The sequence below is a fragment of the Coturnix japonica genome, chromosome 1 (assembly GCF_054131305.1).
Source record: "Coturnix japonica strain WE chromosome 1, WE-NBRP24, whole genome shotgun sequence".
In the NCBI taxonomy this organism is placed as follows: domain Eukaryota; kingdom Metazoa; phylum Chordata; class Aves; order Galliformes; family Phasianidae; genus Coturnix; species Coturnix japonica.
Window position 1 is genome coordinate 142,602,081 of NC_140663.1, and position 16,581 is coordinate 142,618,661.

A 16,581-nucleotide genomic window follows, 5' to 3' on the forward strand; every position below is an offset into this window, starting at 1 on the left:
AACAACAGTGGTTGTTGTCACAGACTGAATAGTGGTGTTGACACGGGAGCTTCTCATTAAATACATCAGTATCGGTATTTCCAATGCCATTCTTAGTATCTTAGATTCCCCAGAAGTTCACGCCTCTTTCTGGGAGCACATTCTGTTTCCTTTTGTATGATTCATTTTAATTTGACGGTCACAGGTTATTTCAAGAGCTGAGAACTTCCATCTTTAGAGTTTAAAAGTGTTGGCTGATGTCAATAAACCTGGGAATGTGGTGGAAGTCCCAGAAAGCTGAGGAAGGCTAATGTTGTTCACACACTCAAAATAGCTGAGCAAGCTACTATAACTGTAGGTGAGCAAAGCCGCTGTGCAGTATAACTATAATGGAGCTGATAAGGAAATCAACTGATAATGATTTATAGGTAGGTAATATAATTAACACAGATCAATAAGGGTTTGGATCATGTACCAATTTGATAATATTTTATGGCACCAGCTTGTCTAGCTCGAGGCAAGTGTATTGTAGCAGAATTTCTTCAAGAATTAGACTTGATGTGCACTGTGTTTATGAACTAAAATAATGTGACTTTCAACACTATATTTTAATTGCTTAGATTTGGGATAACTGATAGGACATTGGAATAAACAGAGTAAGTCTATGAGCATATATGTTTTTCTGCGGATGGTCCCCTGGCCCTGTGCTACTGCTAAATTCAGTGGTCTGAAAGGAAATTCACTGTGCCTTTGAGCAACCTGGTCTAGAGGGAGGTGTCTCTACCAATAGCAGGAGATTGGAACCTGGTGATCTTAAAGGTCCTTCCAACCCAAACCGTTCTCTGCTTCTGTTTCAGGTGATTGAAAACTGTTAAATATGGAAATGGAAAAAAATCACTGCTGCCAGGTGATGAGAATCTCTTGGCTATCTGTATACGATACACAACAGATAATTGGCCAAACATGAGGTTTCATAGCCAAGATCTGAGTACTAGAAACACTTCTTCATAAATGTTGTCAGATTTTTTACCAGTTTAAACACATCAAGGAGATATTACTGAGCCTTTGTAAAAGACTGTTTAGAAATGAAGTTTCAATGAAATTGGAACTGGACATGTACAACAGAAATAAAACTTAGATAAAGTCAGGATGGTTCATTATTGAGGCATTATTTCAAGGTGCTTTCTCTGGCAATGAGCACTTCTAAATCAAGACTTGAATTATTTAATACTGCAAAGTATACTCTAGTTCAAGCATGAATAGTTTCAAAGAGGTGCTTCTGACTATTATGCAGAAAAGGAAATATTTAACATTTAAGATCAGGTTGCCTTTGACACAGTAATCTACAACTACTCATCTTTTGAGGTCCAAGATATATGTTGTGCTCTTGCTTCATTTTTCCTTTTTCCCTCCATTTTGTTTTTTAGTTCAATTTCACCATTCAGTATTGAGAGCACAAGGCGTCAGAGAAGGTCTGAGTCTCCAGACTCCAGGAAGCGACGCATCCATCGGTGTGACTTCGAGGGATGCAACAAAGTATACACAAAAAGCTCCCACCTGAAAGCTCACCGGAGGACGCACACAGGTAAGGCTTTGCTGGCACTGTATTGTGTGGTTGTGACAAGCCTTTCTGCCTAATTTAGTACCTTTTAAACGTGCTATCCAATGCCAGGAGACCAAAGTCTGGATATAGATAACAGGGATGTCTGCAGGTGCATCTGCTTTGGCATGGTGGTGCAGTTGGTGCAGATCAAAAGCATGCTTTGGAGTTGAACTTCCCTAACGTCCACACTTCTCATGTTTTGCTTCTCAGTATGAGTTCTCTCAACACAAACTGGACTTTTTTCAATTGAAAGTTAACAGAAAAGCAGCCTCCATGGATACATGTAATGTGTTTGAACCAACAGTGGATGATCATTGTTGGGACCAACCAAAGCTATTCAAAATAAAAAAAAATCCCAGGAAGTGTGGACATTCATAGATCTTCAGCACCAACTTTTTCACTCAGCAGCCATGCTCCTATTGTGCTATTGTTTGCTTATACAGATGAAGCCTTTTAGTGATAGGTGTTGCTAAATATCTTCTGTTCAATTATAAACACAAGAACTCAGAATTTCTTTCTGGATCCTTTCTGGGGCACCAACCACCTACTGCAAATGGAAGTCCATCATTTTCCGAGAATAGATTGCACTGGGTCCCTGCAACACAGATGCAAGAGAGATGTCTTCATGAGCTGGATCCCATTCAGTGATATAATACGTAATCAATACCTGGTTTTCCTATTGACCTTAAGGGCTGCTTGCTACTCTGCATGACAGGCATAGAGTAGCTGAAGCATTGATGCATATCATTGCAATTTTATTGTAGATAAACTCAGGAACACCTCTCTGAGGTCACCTAGAACAATTTAAAAGGTTACCACTGGAATGGCTAAGAAGGCAGTGAACAGAATGCTGCTGATCTTAAATTAAATGTATTGATTAATCTATTCTTAATGAACTTCAGCATTCTTGTAACTCCTTGGAGACAAGAAGGTGTTTGTCCAGCATTTAGCGCAATGTTGGTCTTTGTTGAGTACCTGCTGGTGTTTTCTCTGTTGTTGCACACTCTAAATGAGATTATTTTAAAAAAGCAAGTGATGGCTTCTCCGTTTCAGATGAAGCTGCTTCTTCATCACCCTTCAGTATATTTTTTTGATTAGCAGGGTTTTCACTGAGCAAGACTTTTTCCTGATATTTATCACTTAACTCTTTCCTGTAAATAGAAAATCCCCTCCTGTAACAGCAGAAATGTTCTGGGTATTCCTTTGATTCCTCTCCAAGCCAATTATTCTGATTTCTTCATATCTTCCCATTAACGTTTGTGCATTCTCTCTTAATGTATTATATTTTGTCTTAATTGTTTTTTCTTCTTTCTTATTCTTTCCTTGTATATTTTGTCTTCTAACGTGTTCTGTGTACCCCTATCCTTTGCCTTATTCTCTGCCTTTTGCTTTACTTTTTTATCCCACTCTAGGTCTACTCCTGTTGCTTCTTTTTCACTCTCTTGTTTCCTAAGCTGTTTCCCTATCCTCTAATGATTCTGTAGTTCATTAATGATCTCCTGGCTGATAACTCTTGCATACAACGCACCCAAAATCAATGTTAGGTATTCTGCACAACTTGAATGCACTGAGTGCTCAAAACTAGGCACCAAAAGCTAAAATGTAGTTGTTAATTCCAGCTTCTGCAGCTATAACTATCCAGTAGCATGAAGGGAGTTTCTGTACCAAAAGTAATCACAGAATTCATCTATCCATCTTTGGCTCATCAGCAGTTGGATGTCTAGGCTATGCTATCTGTCTGGAATCTCTGGGTAGTCATAGGAGAGGGATTGGCACCTCTGGGGCACGTTATTCCCTCTTCAGGTTGACCCAGGAATAGGCATCTGACAGTACATCTCTTTCACTGTTTAATGCAGAGGAAGCTCAGGTACTTTCCTGTTTGCTGGCTGAAATGAGTACTCATCCGAAAAGGCAGCTGCCTAAAGTATTTTGGATATTGGTTCATTCCTGCTGGGAGAAAAGAAAACATTAGGAAAAATAATGTCCAATCAAAAACCTTCATTAAATGGTTGGTTAGCTGTTAACTGTTCTATCTTATCATGTCTTCATGTATGCTGCATCATAAGAAGCAAAGTGTAGTCTATAAAAAGGGTAAGCACTGAATTTAGCCACAGATCCATTGAGAAAGTCCATATTGTGCTGATAGATTTGTTTTCAGACAAATACTTCCCTGGTCTCGGTAAGAAGCTGATGTATTTTGACTTCATGTGTAGCATTGGCCATGAGCATACTCTCTATGTAGTAATCTCATCTTACATTTTTTATCTTGGCTTGTACTCTTGCTTCAGGCAAAATAAGTTAATTATTCACGTATGACCCACAGTAATTAGTGTGCAGTTTTGGATAGGTATAAATGAATTATGACAGCTATGCACGCAAGGGTGAGCACGTTTGAATAGGAAACTTTCTGAAGAAGGATCACAGAAACTCAGCATTGCATAATCTCAACTTTTTTTTTCAGGCGGGCCGATTGTGCTAAAAAATTTTTAGCTATGCAGAAAGTGTTTGAAAACTATTTTTCATTTACTACATGTGCATAGTAAATTCATTCACTTTAACATTCATTTGGGTATCAGAATAAAAAATCAGTAAATAAAAAAACAGTATTGGTGATTGGAATGAACACAGTTAAAAATGGAAACAAAATGTTATACCCAGTACCCGTTGCATTCAGATCTCTTTTCAGGATGCTATCATGTGGCTCCTGAGTACTTCTCAGCTTCTCCTCCAAGCTTAGTGCAGTGTGAGGGCATGGAATCCACTGGGGGGCGGCCTTGAATTGTGCATCAGCTCTGAAACTCAGAAACGTGTGAGTGAAACCTGGAATCTTTGGAGCATTTCATAAATCACAAACACTTGCTATTGAATTTCTCTTTCTAGTATCAGGTTCTTGGTGTTGTTTTGCCAAATCATCAGATAAAGCTATCAGGAGGTATCGGGTGTGATGGAGAGCCTTCTGGGCTCACTGTTAATCTTGCAGCTCAGGTTTATCAACTCTTTCTGCAAGGAGAAAATGGTGAGAAATTGGCTTATCAAGGTTGTGTTGAGTTGGTTTCTTCTTCAGTGATCATAAATGAAATTACTAATGTGTGTTTCTATAAAGGAATAATCTCAAAAATCAGGAAGTTAGCAGCCTTGGGTTGCATTCCTGGTCAGTGTGTATCTGTGTTGTGTTCAGCAAAGGCACTTCTGTCAGCCCAGGGAGTTAATGGTGGAGAGATAAAACTTCCATTCCCTGCAAGCTCAGTGCAGCCTGATGTATTGACTTGTAACTCATCTTCTTTAGTCTGCATCTTTTGCTTTGAGGACAGACAGGGGAAAAAACTATAGCATTATTTCATGATACGTAATTGCTATTTCAGGTCATTTAGGAGGTATTAAAGTTGATGTTGATGCTCTTAGTAGGGCAGCTAAACATTTCAGACCAAAGCAATACTCATTCTTTTCACTTTTTTTGTTTTGTTTGATTTGTTTGGTTTGTTGTTTTTTTTTTTACCATCAAAATATACTTCTAAAGATACTTATATTTACCTTAAAGAACTGATATTTCCTTTTCTATCAGACCTAGTTTGTGAAAGGTCTACTGACTCTCTTCCTTTCAAACAGAGATTCTGAAAATCTGCCATGTTCAATATAAATTGAAGAGGCATATAATACTTTCTGTTGAGAAAGTGACATGGGTTATAAAAACTAGATTTTAATATCTGATCTGTGATGCTGATGCAACTGGAAGTCATGGGTCTTTGCAGCTGTAAAATTGGCAATAACTGTCAAAGATTTCATTGTTTTGGCGAAAAGTACGCATTTATTTTCATGCCATAAATTCAAAGACGTACCCCAGCCTTCTCTCTAATTGGCTGCACATTTCTGAAATGGCAATGAAAAGCTGCAAAGCGCTCAAAAATATTTGCAATTTCCCCGCAATATTTCATGTGCCAATTATTTTTTAATTATCTGCAACTGTAATGAAACTAAGTGGGCTGGAGATGGTGAAGGCAGATGGACAAAGCCATGCAGTTAGGTTAGTACAAGACAGTAAAGTCTCAGGTGACATAATACATCTCAAGTGTATATGCAGGTCACTTGGAAAGTAACACCTTCTACTTATTTCCATGGAAACTACAAGATATGAAGGGCACAATTACATTATGTGATAGAGAAATTCTCAGCTATAAAACACTATTTTGCAACATAGTCACCACCATTAGCTATGCATTTCTGCCACTGATGAACAAGAGCCTGCATGATACACTTGTAAAAATCTGCATGGCCATCCAGTACGTGGTTTGTCTTTTACGTCACTGTCCCTACTGCTGCAGTATATTGCCCACCACCTCACTGTGCTCACACACACAGTTTGGTCTACACAAAAGTTCTGCAGGCCTCAAGGGATTTCAGTGTGTGTGGTTTTTTTCCACACTGGAGGAATTCAGTAATTTCCATGTCAGATGTCATTCTGTCAGACTGCCCCTTAGCTGCCATCTGTCTCACAGGAACAACGTGTAACAGAACACTGTTGGAAAGGTTCAACCTTTGCTGCCATACCACCAACATCTGCCACTGATATTGTGAGCCAACATCATAAAGTAGGAGGTGTTACTTTCGGAACAGCTCTCATGTTGCTCTAATAATTTCTGTCAGCGTAGTAGAGTTGGATAAAGCTTATGTATGGAAAGATGAGAGATCAAGGAAGTGAGTTTTAAGAAAGGGAAGAGGGAGTTTAAGAACAGACACCCAGGACTCTCTAGGCTAATTGCCATAACATTAAAACAAGGCCTGAAAAATTGAAAATACCAATTGGATAGATGACAGTTATCACAGGAAAAACACACAGAGCCATTTCTATCTGTAGTGGTTGCAGTTGTCTTGTTATAAAATGCACTAAATAAGAGAAAGTGTAAATGTAGAAAAATGACAGTTTCCAGCTGCCTGCAGAGATACTGGAGGAAGCCCATCTCTGCATGGCTGGCTGTCAGTGACATCCCAGGGCATGCACTGGGTGCACTCCTGAGTTCTTCCACACAACAAGGGTAAGCTATCTCATTGGCCAATATCTTCTCTTTCAATCCAGAGGCAACCTGGTCTACAAATCCTAGTCTGTAATTTCCTACTTCAACCTGAATGACAGGCCAATTGGTACCAAAACTAACCTTTGCATATTGTGACCCAATTTTCATAGACATTATCTGTTTCCTTGTAAATAGAGAGAACATGTAAATTTGAGCCATATTATGTAAACTGAAGAGGCAAATTATCCTGTCTGCTAGGGGACTTGGTAAGGAACACAGATTTGAAATGTATAATGGATAGTACATGTGGAGTATATTTAAAGCTCTTCCCTTTCTTCTAAGTGTGTGGAGTACGCTGTGCGGTGTGAATGTGTCACAGCCAAAGTGTTGCCGAGCACAGGGAGTGTGACCTCAGAAATCTAACCCACTAACTACATAGTTATTTAAAGAGATTTTGTGTTGGGTTTCACATCTAAACTTGCTCACAGCTAAACCCATTTCTAACTTCATGTGGCCACCCTCTTACCATATGAAAATGCTCAAGGAGTTAAATTGTGTGAATCATCATGAAGAACTGAATAAAGAAATGGGGTGCCTGCTTTAAGGTTACATGGAACGTGATTTACAACATCTGATACAAAAGAGATTGTTTTCTGTCCTCACTTCTGTGGTGTTTTTCTTAGAGCCAGCAGTGTAGGAGTAATAGGCAATTTCTTTTTCCCTGAAACTCTATTTTCAGTCATTAGGTACTAATTCCTAGAGGAATGTGGCAGAGTTGCTTCTTGGGGTCAATGGCAGCAAAAGCCGGGGATGTTTCAGTAGGCGAGAAGTGGGAATGGATTCAGTCTGTGAGTGTAGCGCAGGATGGGTGTCTTATAGGCACCACTGTGGCTTTGCTCCTGCCTCTGAGGGGTGGAGGAAGGCATAGAAGCTTCCTCCCTGTCTGAAGCACCTCCTGTGAGACTCAGACACAGGGCTGACTGCTGCTTTTCATCCATGAGCCCCTTCTGATACTGAGTCCGTATCACCCTTCTTGGTGCCACTACTGCAAAAGTTGGTGCTGCACACTAAGTTGTACTGAATGCAGCCCCTCGGCCAAATAGTTTTTTTCAGTGTTCAGGGTTTCGTCCTTGATCAACGCCTGTATCATTCCTGAGATATGAGAGCAAATACCTTTGCAGCAGACGTAATGAAACCTACTTGTCAGTGTCAGGGTGTTCTCCCCAGCATTACACTGAGACACTAAACATCTCAAAAATGTGATTTTGTACCTGAGAAAATGACATTTCCTCCCTGAGAAGTTCCTTTTTCCCTGGGTTGAGACACCACCCTAGAGGAGAGAGGGCTGGTGAGTACATGGGTGTTTTATTTAGTCTGTGCTTTTTCAAACACTGCATTCCTCTCGCTCACTGTTGCTCCATATATTATTTTAATATGAAAGGGCCCCTGTCATTAGTCTTTGTTCACTTTTTCCTTTCAGCAATTTCAGAGCAGACTTAAGAAGTCGGAGGCACCAAAAAAGTTATTTTTGCACTGTAGGTTTTAAAACTCCATTCATTACCTGTTGTTTTCTTAAGGTCTGTTTAATGCCTTTTGCTAGCTGTATGTTCCAGAGATATATTTACAGGTTTGTAATCCCTCCTGTAGACAAATACTGGGAGGAAGCAGCATTTTTTAAATAATCCTCTTGGATTTGACTTGAACTGTGTAGCTTTTTGGCCTCCTTTAAAATTAACGTCTCTTTGTCACCTGCCTTCCAGACTCTTTTCAAAAGCCCAGCTTTCTCATGTCCTACGTGCTGCATAGGCTCTTATCCCAGAACTCTTCCTCCTGCACGTAAACCTGACGGGTGAATAAAGCTGCAGCAGCAGGTTCCTTTGCTGTTCCAGAACTTAGGAATTCAAACAAACAAAGCCAATTTTGAAAGCAATTTGCTTTAAGTAAGATAGGAGGTTCTATTTGTATTGGGTGACGCTTTTATTTTTTAAGAAACAATTTTCTTGTAGTGTTTAAAATTTACTGCCAGTTTCAACAAACAGTAGAGCTCTCCAGTGTGGAAACCAGTCTATTTCATGGAAGTCTTCATGTCGAGCTTTTTTCTCTTTCTTCATCCAGATTCTATTTAGAAGAAACGCAAATTGGTCTGCTGATATAAAGGCAGACTCAGCCATGCCACCACATCCTGGTAAGGTTCTGTTCAGAAATACGAACCTCTGCTAACTGCCTGAATGTACTGAGATAGTTGTCCGAGTCCAGCTACTTACGGGCAGGTGTCCATACCACAGGGAGCTTGTACATCCAGTTCTCTTCCAAAAGCTGCTCTGTGGAAAGTTAAATGATTTAATTTCTGGCGCATTTTGCAAACTCTGAACTCACCTTACACTCAGGGAGTCATTTCTCTGCATTGTAGGTCTGATGCTGTGCCGATATGGAAGGGTGCCCACATGGTTATTCCAAGGCACTTTGATGGGAAAGCAAGTCTAATTGTGTCTGTGATTGCTTTCAGTCTCTAGGTTATGAAAAATATTCGAAACCATGCCCCTTGACTTTGTAAATATGGGGTGCATATGTGTTTTGTCTGTGTGTGGCACGAGGGAATAATGATGATTTCATTATGCAGAATAGAATTTTCTCTAAGTGAACCATTTAGTTCTTAATATTCTACCTCCAAAGAACTGTAGTTCATCCAAGGTCTCAGGCATGATTGTGGTCTACCATTTCTGTATAGCCCTGCAGTGGCATGAAGACGAGAAAGACCTCTCTAATCCCATTCCCTTCAAAGTGCTTTCCCAGATGTTGCACCCAGATGCACCCAGACCTAGAGGAGTAAATACGCATCACAGAGCTTTCAGGAACATTAACTCTTGCAGCCCACTTTTCCAGTCCCAAGCAGAGAATAGGATAGCAGTTTGCTGCTGAGATGTTCATTGATGGTGATCCCCACATGTCTTTTCTGAAGGGCATCTGGAGTTGCTCATGCCCATCCTGTCTTTTGCAGGGCAGCCTGTCGATCAGAAACAAAGTCTTTGAGAGTAACTACAAGTAAGTTTCACAAAAGCCTTTGCTTTAATGTTTTACTCAAATTTCCTTTTTTGTTGATTTTTTTTTCCTTCTTTGCTTTATCCCATGCCTAGAAGGAGAAAAAGAAAGCAGATCCCGACAGCTGGTATTTTCAGTCTTTATTTCTTGAAATGAGTAGGCAGAAAATTGGGAAAATTCTACAAAACTTCTTTGCTGTGAAAAGAGAAAGATGAGATGTGTAGGACAGGTGGTTCTTTTCTACACTTCAGTATTTACTCAGAATACGAAGTTTTGTGGTATCTTGGTTATATTAACCCCAATGATCTTCTCCCAGACTCTTTTCCCTCATCTTTTGTATTTTGTTGGTTATTTTTCTTTGGTATTGTATTTATTTATTCTATATTTTATGGTGATAGAAATTGGTATCTTTACATTTGGAAAGCTCAGTGCTATTCATAGTTCATTTTCTTAGTCAGTAAAGTTTTTAGGGGAGGTGTTTTTTACTGCTTTGATTCTGTAAACACAGTGGCACACCAGGGTCCTGCCCTCTGAATGAGGCAAAGCTCATCCCTTGGAGCCTTTGGCTGTTGGTTTTTTATTATTATTTCTATGGGGCTTTTCTTTGTTTATTTGTTGTTGTTTTGGTTTTAGTTTTCATTCCATGAAGCATCTGTATCACTCTTGCTGAACATGGTGGAGCAAGTCCTGGATGCATCCAGGAGGAGTGTCGGGAGCAGAATCAGAAGCACAGTTCTTGCAGACAGAAAGGGAAATGTCACTTAATTGGCATCTCCCTTGCAGTTACAGACCACAAACAAAAAATGATGTTTTACTTGAGTAATCCAGACTAAACCCCAGGCCAGCAGCACTCTAGCTAAAGAGAGTCAGTGTGCAGGTATGCTACCACTCTGTGCAGTTGGCTGCTGATGTAAGCAGAGGCCTATTGCATCACCTTTCCCCAATTTCTTTGTGAGCGGATGTTGCCATAAAAAGAAAAATCTCATCATTACCCAGCGAACTGAAGTTTTGAAGGTCCCAAATTGTGGCTGGAGAGCAGAAGGAAATTTCCATATACCTTTGTGTGCATGCATGTGCATACATACATGTGCAAAAGTGCCTTGACATATGGGAAAAAATGATCAGGAAGTGTAATAAATGCTATTCAATGTCTGTTGTTGGGATTTGATCTGACTCCTGAATTCTGGCGCATGGAAAGAGGCCTTCTACATTTCCAAAAATGTCTTTTTTTTACTGTTGTAATAAGCATTGTGTTTATGTCATGGTTTAATAATTTTGTATTTTTTGCTATCAGTATTCCACATCATAACATCATATAAAGCATGAATAATTTTACTGAATCTGCAACTTACAGAAGAAGACTACATCTCCCAGGGAACAACACGATAGGTCACGGGACCTGGACTCTATATTAACTCTGTCGCAGAACAGACTGACGTCTTTCGAGTTCTGGCGTTCAGGGGAGTGTGTGGGAGCCTTCAGCCGTTCGCCTAGATTCACAGTAGGCCTCTCGGTTACGGGACTCATTCTCTCTCCTATTTTGCTTGATTCGTTAGCTCAATTTTCAATTATATTTTATTATATTGTGTTATCCTGTATTTCGATATAGTATTTAGTAAATAAGTGTGCCTCCTTAGATCGTTGCCGCTGTTTTCTTTTCCTAATTAACTTTTTCCTTTCGGCCTAGGGCCCCTCCGGGGCCCACGGCCCCTGTCACGGGCGCAGGTGGATTTTTAGTTCAAACCATGACAGATTTTGGTGGAGAATGCGGGCAAATTGAGTTGCTGTTTTTTTTCTGTGTTTTCTTCTGTTGCTCTTTTAGCTTTTAACAGAGCTACGAGTTTTTTTCCCTGTTAAGGAGCTATCTCGTGTTTGCGATTCTGCACCTGCGAGCTTGACCTTGAAAGTCCAGGCGGACTGCCAATACTCCGGTATATTTTATAAACAGTGCTGAGCTTTGTTTTCTTTTACTTTTTTCTCTCTATTGGAGGGAAAAAAAAAATGTTTTCTCTACTAAATTTGTTTTACCAGGGACTGTGTGCCATTGGTTCCTTTTTTGAGACGCTCCGAACATATTGGGCCATGTTTAAGCTAGCCACTTTTTCTTATGGAGCTATACAATTGTATAATGGATTGAAAGCATGGTTAGCAATGCTCACTTCGTATCTGTATACAGCTCCAGAGGGAGCAACTAATGCAACTAATTATACAGAAATGGTGATTTTTAAGCGTGCTCCTCTTTCTTTCTATGAATCCTTTATGCAGTTTTTGAATGATCAGTGGGCCACACTCTTAATCTCCCTGATCTTACTGTTGATTATTGTAATAATCTCACTCAGTATCTGGATTTATAACATCCGGAGGAAGTCTTCCCTAGAACCAGAGAATACTGAGTGGCAGGGAATTGAAGAGATTCTCAAAGGACAGACATCTTCAGTGTTATGGAGCTTCACTCCTGAACACTTGAAGAATCCTGAGAGTTTGATTGCATATTTGAGGCAGGAATGTTGTGGCTCAGGCAGATCTCAGGAGGCACAAATGATTTTGGGCCTAGCTAATGCTTATTGGGCCTTAGTCAATACCATTCCTGAGAGGGAAGTTTTTGAAGCTGAGAGAGAGAGTCTCAGGGCCGAGAAGGAGAGTCTTAGAGCTGAGGCAGAAAAACTTTGGGCTGAGAAGGTAGAGAGAGAAAAAGCTTTTGAAGCTGAGAGAAAAGATCTCCTGTACCAACGAGACTCAATCTGGTACGAGAAAGAGAGTCTTAGAGCTGACGCAGAAAAACTTTGGGATGAGAAGGTAGAGAGAGAAAAAGTTTTTGAAGCTGAGAGAAAAGATCTCCTGTACCAACGAGACTCAATCTGGTACGAGAAAGAGAATCTTAGAGCTGACGCAGAAAAACTTTGGGATGAGAAAAGCTCCCTGCAATCCCAACTCAACACTCTCCAGTCCGAGCACAGCGCCCTCCGGTCCGAGCACGACACTCTCCAGTCCGAGCACAGCGCCCTCCGGTCCGAGTACAACACTCTCCAGACTGAGCGCGATGCCCTCCGGACCGAGCACAATGCCCTCCAGACCGAGCACAACACTCTCCAGTCCAAGTATGACGCCGTCCAGTCTGAGTGCGGCACCCTTCAGGCCAAGCATGATGCCTTCCAATCCAACTGTGACACCCTCCAGTCCGAGCACAACACTCTTCAGTCTGTGCATAATGCCCTCCGGTCCGAGCATAACGCTCTTCAGACTGAGCACAATGCCCTTCGGACCGAGCACAACACTCTTCAGTCCGAGCATAACACTCTTCAGACCGAGCACAATGCCCTCCAGACCAAGCTCAACACTCTCCAGACTGAGCGCGATGCTCTCCAGTCCGAGCACAGCGCCCTCCGGTCCGAGCATGACACTCTCCAGACTGAGCGCGATGCCCTCCGGTCCGAGCACGACACTCTCCAGTCCAAACACGATGCCCTCCAATCTGAGTGCGTCGATCTCCAGTTCAAACATGACTCTATTGACTCGTTGTACACTGACCTCATGACCGACTACAACGCCCTCAAAGCCAATCGCAGCACCCTCCGGTCTTTGTACGACGAGCTCCTGTCTGACTACGACGCTCTCCAGTCTGAACACAAAGACCTCCAGTCCAGGTACGACAATCTCCGGGCAGCGCGCAGCGCCCTCCTGTGTAAGCACAACGCTCTCCAGTCTGAGCACGACGCCCTCCAGTCTAGTTATAACGTCCTCAGGGCAGAATGCGACACCCTCAAGTCTGAACCGTATGTACTCCAACTTAACCAACCACCGGGGGCACCAGATACAATGTTGGTTGCCCCTGTAAGAGGGCGAAAAACAAAACGAGTTTCAACTCAGATAGAGAAAATGCAGAAGGAGTTAGAAGAGCGGAGGGAGTTAGGAGAGCAGGACTCAGGAGAGCAGGGGGACTCAGGAGAGCAGGGGGACTCAGGAGGTCAGGGGGACTCAGGAGAGCAGGAGGAGTCAGAAGACCAGAGGAAGTCGGCGGAGCAGAGGTTGTTAGAGCAGTATAAGAAGATGTTAGAGGAGGAGAAGAAGTCAGAGGAGCAGGGAAAGTTAGGAGAGAGAAAGTTAGGAGAGAGGAAAAAGGAGGAAGGTCGCCTGGAGGAAATAACACAAGCGTCAGAGTCAGGGTCAGAGTCAGACGAGGAGCCAAAAGCTAGATTTTCTTTACGAGAATTTCTCGAGTCCAAACTTATAGATGGGGCAGCCTCATCAACACAGCTGCCAACATCAACACCTGGGACTCTTGATAGAGCAAAAGGTGAGCAAAGTATTACGACCATTATTGATCGATCTTTTAAACTGAGTGAAATTCGAGATCTAAGAAAGGATTTCACACGTCAGCCAAAAGAAAATATGGTCACTTGGTTACTTCGCTGCTGGGACAATGGTGCCAACAGTGCGTGGCTCGATGGCAGTGAAGCTCGCCAACTGGGTAGCATTTCCAGGGACTCACATGTGGACAGAGGTATAGGCACATGCCAAAATCGGTCCTACACCCTCTGGAAGCGGATGTTGATAGCGGTAAGAGATAGATTCCCCTTTAAACGGGACTTGGAGCCTGAGAAAAAGAAATGGACTGATATGGAGAAAGGTATCCAATTTTTGAGAGAAAGGGCTCTGGTGGAAATGCTCTACAGCCCCCAGTTCAATCGTAACAATCCAAACCAATTACATGATCCTGAAGCAGTCCACGTTCCACGACAAATGTGGCGTGACTTTACAAAGGCAGCTCCAGAAAAGCATGCCAGTGCACTTGCATTGGTATATGGCAAAGGGGAAAGAAAGCCCCCTGTAAATGAGCTAATTAGCAGACTTCAGGAGCTTGAATTATTTATAAGCGCTACAGAAGTTAAGCTTTATACTTCAGCCATTGTCCAAATGGGAAAAAAAATAGTGGAAAGGTTAGACAAAGTGGAGGAAACACAAAGTGATATTATTGACAAATTGGCTAATGTGCCTGATGTAGATGAATCCACGGTGGTACCAGATGATGGAAACCAGGATTTCCACGATCGCCTATTGAGAGAGCTAAACAACATGAGTTCCTCTCGACCTGTATCATCGAAAATCTCAACCATAAAAAAGAGACGTCCTCGTATTCAAGTAAATGACAACGATAAGTCACCTCGAATCAACAATGAGACTACACGTCTTGCCTTGTTGCTTTTCCTCTGTAGTCATGGGGAGGACATGAAGAAGTGGTGTAATTCATCCACTTCTGCACTTCAGGCACGAGTGAAAGAATTACAAGGTGAAACAACTACCAAGGTGAACTCTTCCAAGAAGGGGAGAGTTCCAGTTGCTGCAAGTCAACGAGGTAAACAATAGAGGGGCCCTGCCCCCAGCCAGGGGGGGGAAAGGGACAACAGAGTATACTGGACTGTGTGGATTAAGTGGCCTGGCACATCTCAACCACAGAAATATAAAGCCTTGGTGGACACTGGTGCACAATGCACCCTAATGCCCTCAAGTCACCAAGGGACACAACCAATATATATCCATGGAGTGACTGGGGGTTCCCAAGAATTGACTATGTTGGAGGCCGAAATAAGCCTCACTGGTAAAAACTGGCAGAGACACCCTATTGTGACTGGTCCAGAGGCTCCATGTATACTGGGAATCGATTACCTTAGGATGGGATATTTCAAGGATCCCAAGGGGTATCGATGGGCCTTTGGGATAGCTGCTGTAAACACAAATGGTGTTAAGCAGCTGTCAACTTTACCAGGTCTGTCAGATGATCCTTCTGCTGTGGGGTTGCTCCAGGTAAAAGACCAAGAGGTACCAATTGCCACCAGAGTGGTTCACAGACGGCAGTACCGCACCAATAGGGACTCATTGCTCCCCATTCAAAAGCTAATTCGCCAATTAGAAAATCAGGGAGTGATTAGCAAAACGCACTCGCCTTTTAACAGCCCCATATGGCCAGTGCGTAAAACCAGTGGGGAATGGAGGCTGACGGTAGATTACCGTGGCCTGAATGAAGTTACACCTCCATTAAGTGCTGCTGTACCAGACATGCTAGAACTCCAGTATGGAGTCAAAAGAAGCTAGGTGGTATGCCACCATTGATATTGCTAATGCCTTCTTTTCCATCCCATTGGCTGCAAAATGTAGGCCACAGTTTGCTTTTACCTGGAGAGGTATTCAGTATACCTGGAACCGTTTACCCCAGGGGTGGAAGCACAGCCCAACAATTTGCCATGGATTGATCCAAGCTGTTTTGGAACAGGGTAATGCTCCTGAGCACTTGCAGTATATTGATGACATTGTGGTGTGGGGCCATACAGCAGCAGAGGTTTCCAAGAAAGGGAAACAGATAATCCAAATTCTTTTGAAAGCTGGTTTTGCCATTAAGCGCAGCAAGGTGAAGGGGCCTGCCCAGGAAATCCAGTTCTTAGGCATAAAATGGCAAGATGGATGTCGTCACATCCCAGCAGATGTGATTGACAAAATCACTGCTATGTCTCCGCCCACAAATAAAACAGAGACCCAATCTTTTCTGGGAGTAGTGGGCTTTTGGAGAATGCATGTCCCAAACTACAGCCACATAGTGAGCCCTCTCTATCAGGTAACACGGAAGAAGAATAATTTCTCATGGGGTCCTGAGCAGCAGCAGGCTTTTGAGCAGATAAAACAAGAAATAGCCCGTGCCGTGGCCTTGGGGCCAGTACGGACGGGACAGGATGTGAAGAACATCCTCTATACTGCTGCTGGAGAGAAAGGTCCCACCTGGAGTTTGTGGCAAAGAGCCTCAGGAGAGACCCGAGGCCGACCCCTAGGATTTTGGAGTCGAGCATATAAAGGGTCTGAGGAGCGCTACACTCCAACTGAGAAGGAGATCTTAGCCGTGTATGAGGGGGTTCGGGCTGCTTCTGAAGTAGTTGGGACAGAGGTTCAGCTTCTTCTAGCACC

The 16,581-nt window shown here is 42.4% G+C and overlaps 1 protein-coding gene across 17 annotated transcripts in view; it reads left to right on the forward strand.

The window, feature by feature from the left end:
* KLF12 (KLF transcription factor 12) overlaps positions 1-16,581 on the forward strand; it is a 266,658-nt gene that overhangs the window by 231,296 nt on the left and 18,781 nt on the right. For 14 of the 17 annotated variants that reach the window (XM_015851638.3, XM_015851641.3, XM_085536078.1 and 11 more), the window contains one exon: positions 1,407-1,564. In XM_015851638.3, the coding sequence (XP_015707124.2) occupies positions 1,407-1,564 (158 nt within the window). Of the gene's footprint in view, positions 1-1,406; positions 1,565-9,589; positions 9,723-16,581 lie in introns of those variants that run through there. The other 3 variants (XM_085536081.1, XM_085536085.1, XM_085536082.1) reach the window with 2 other exon arrangements.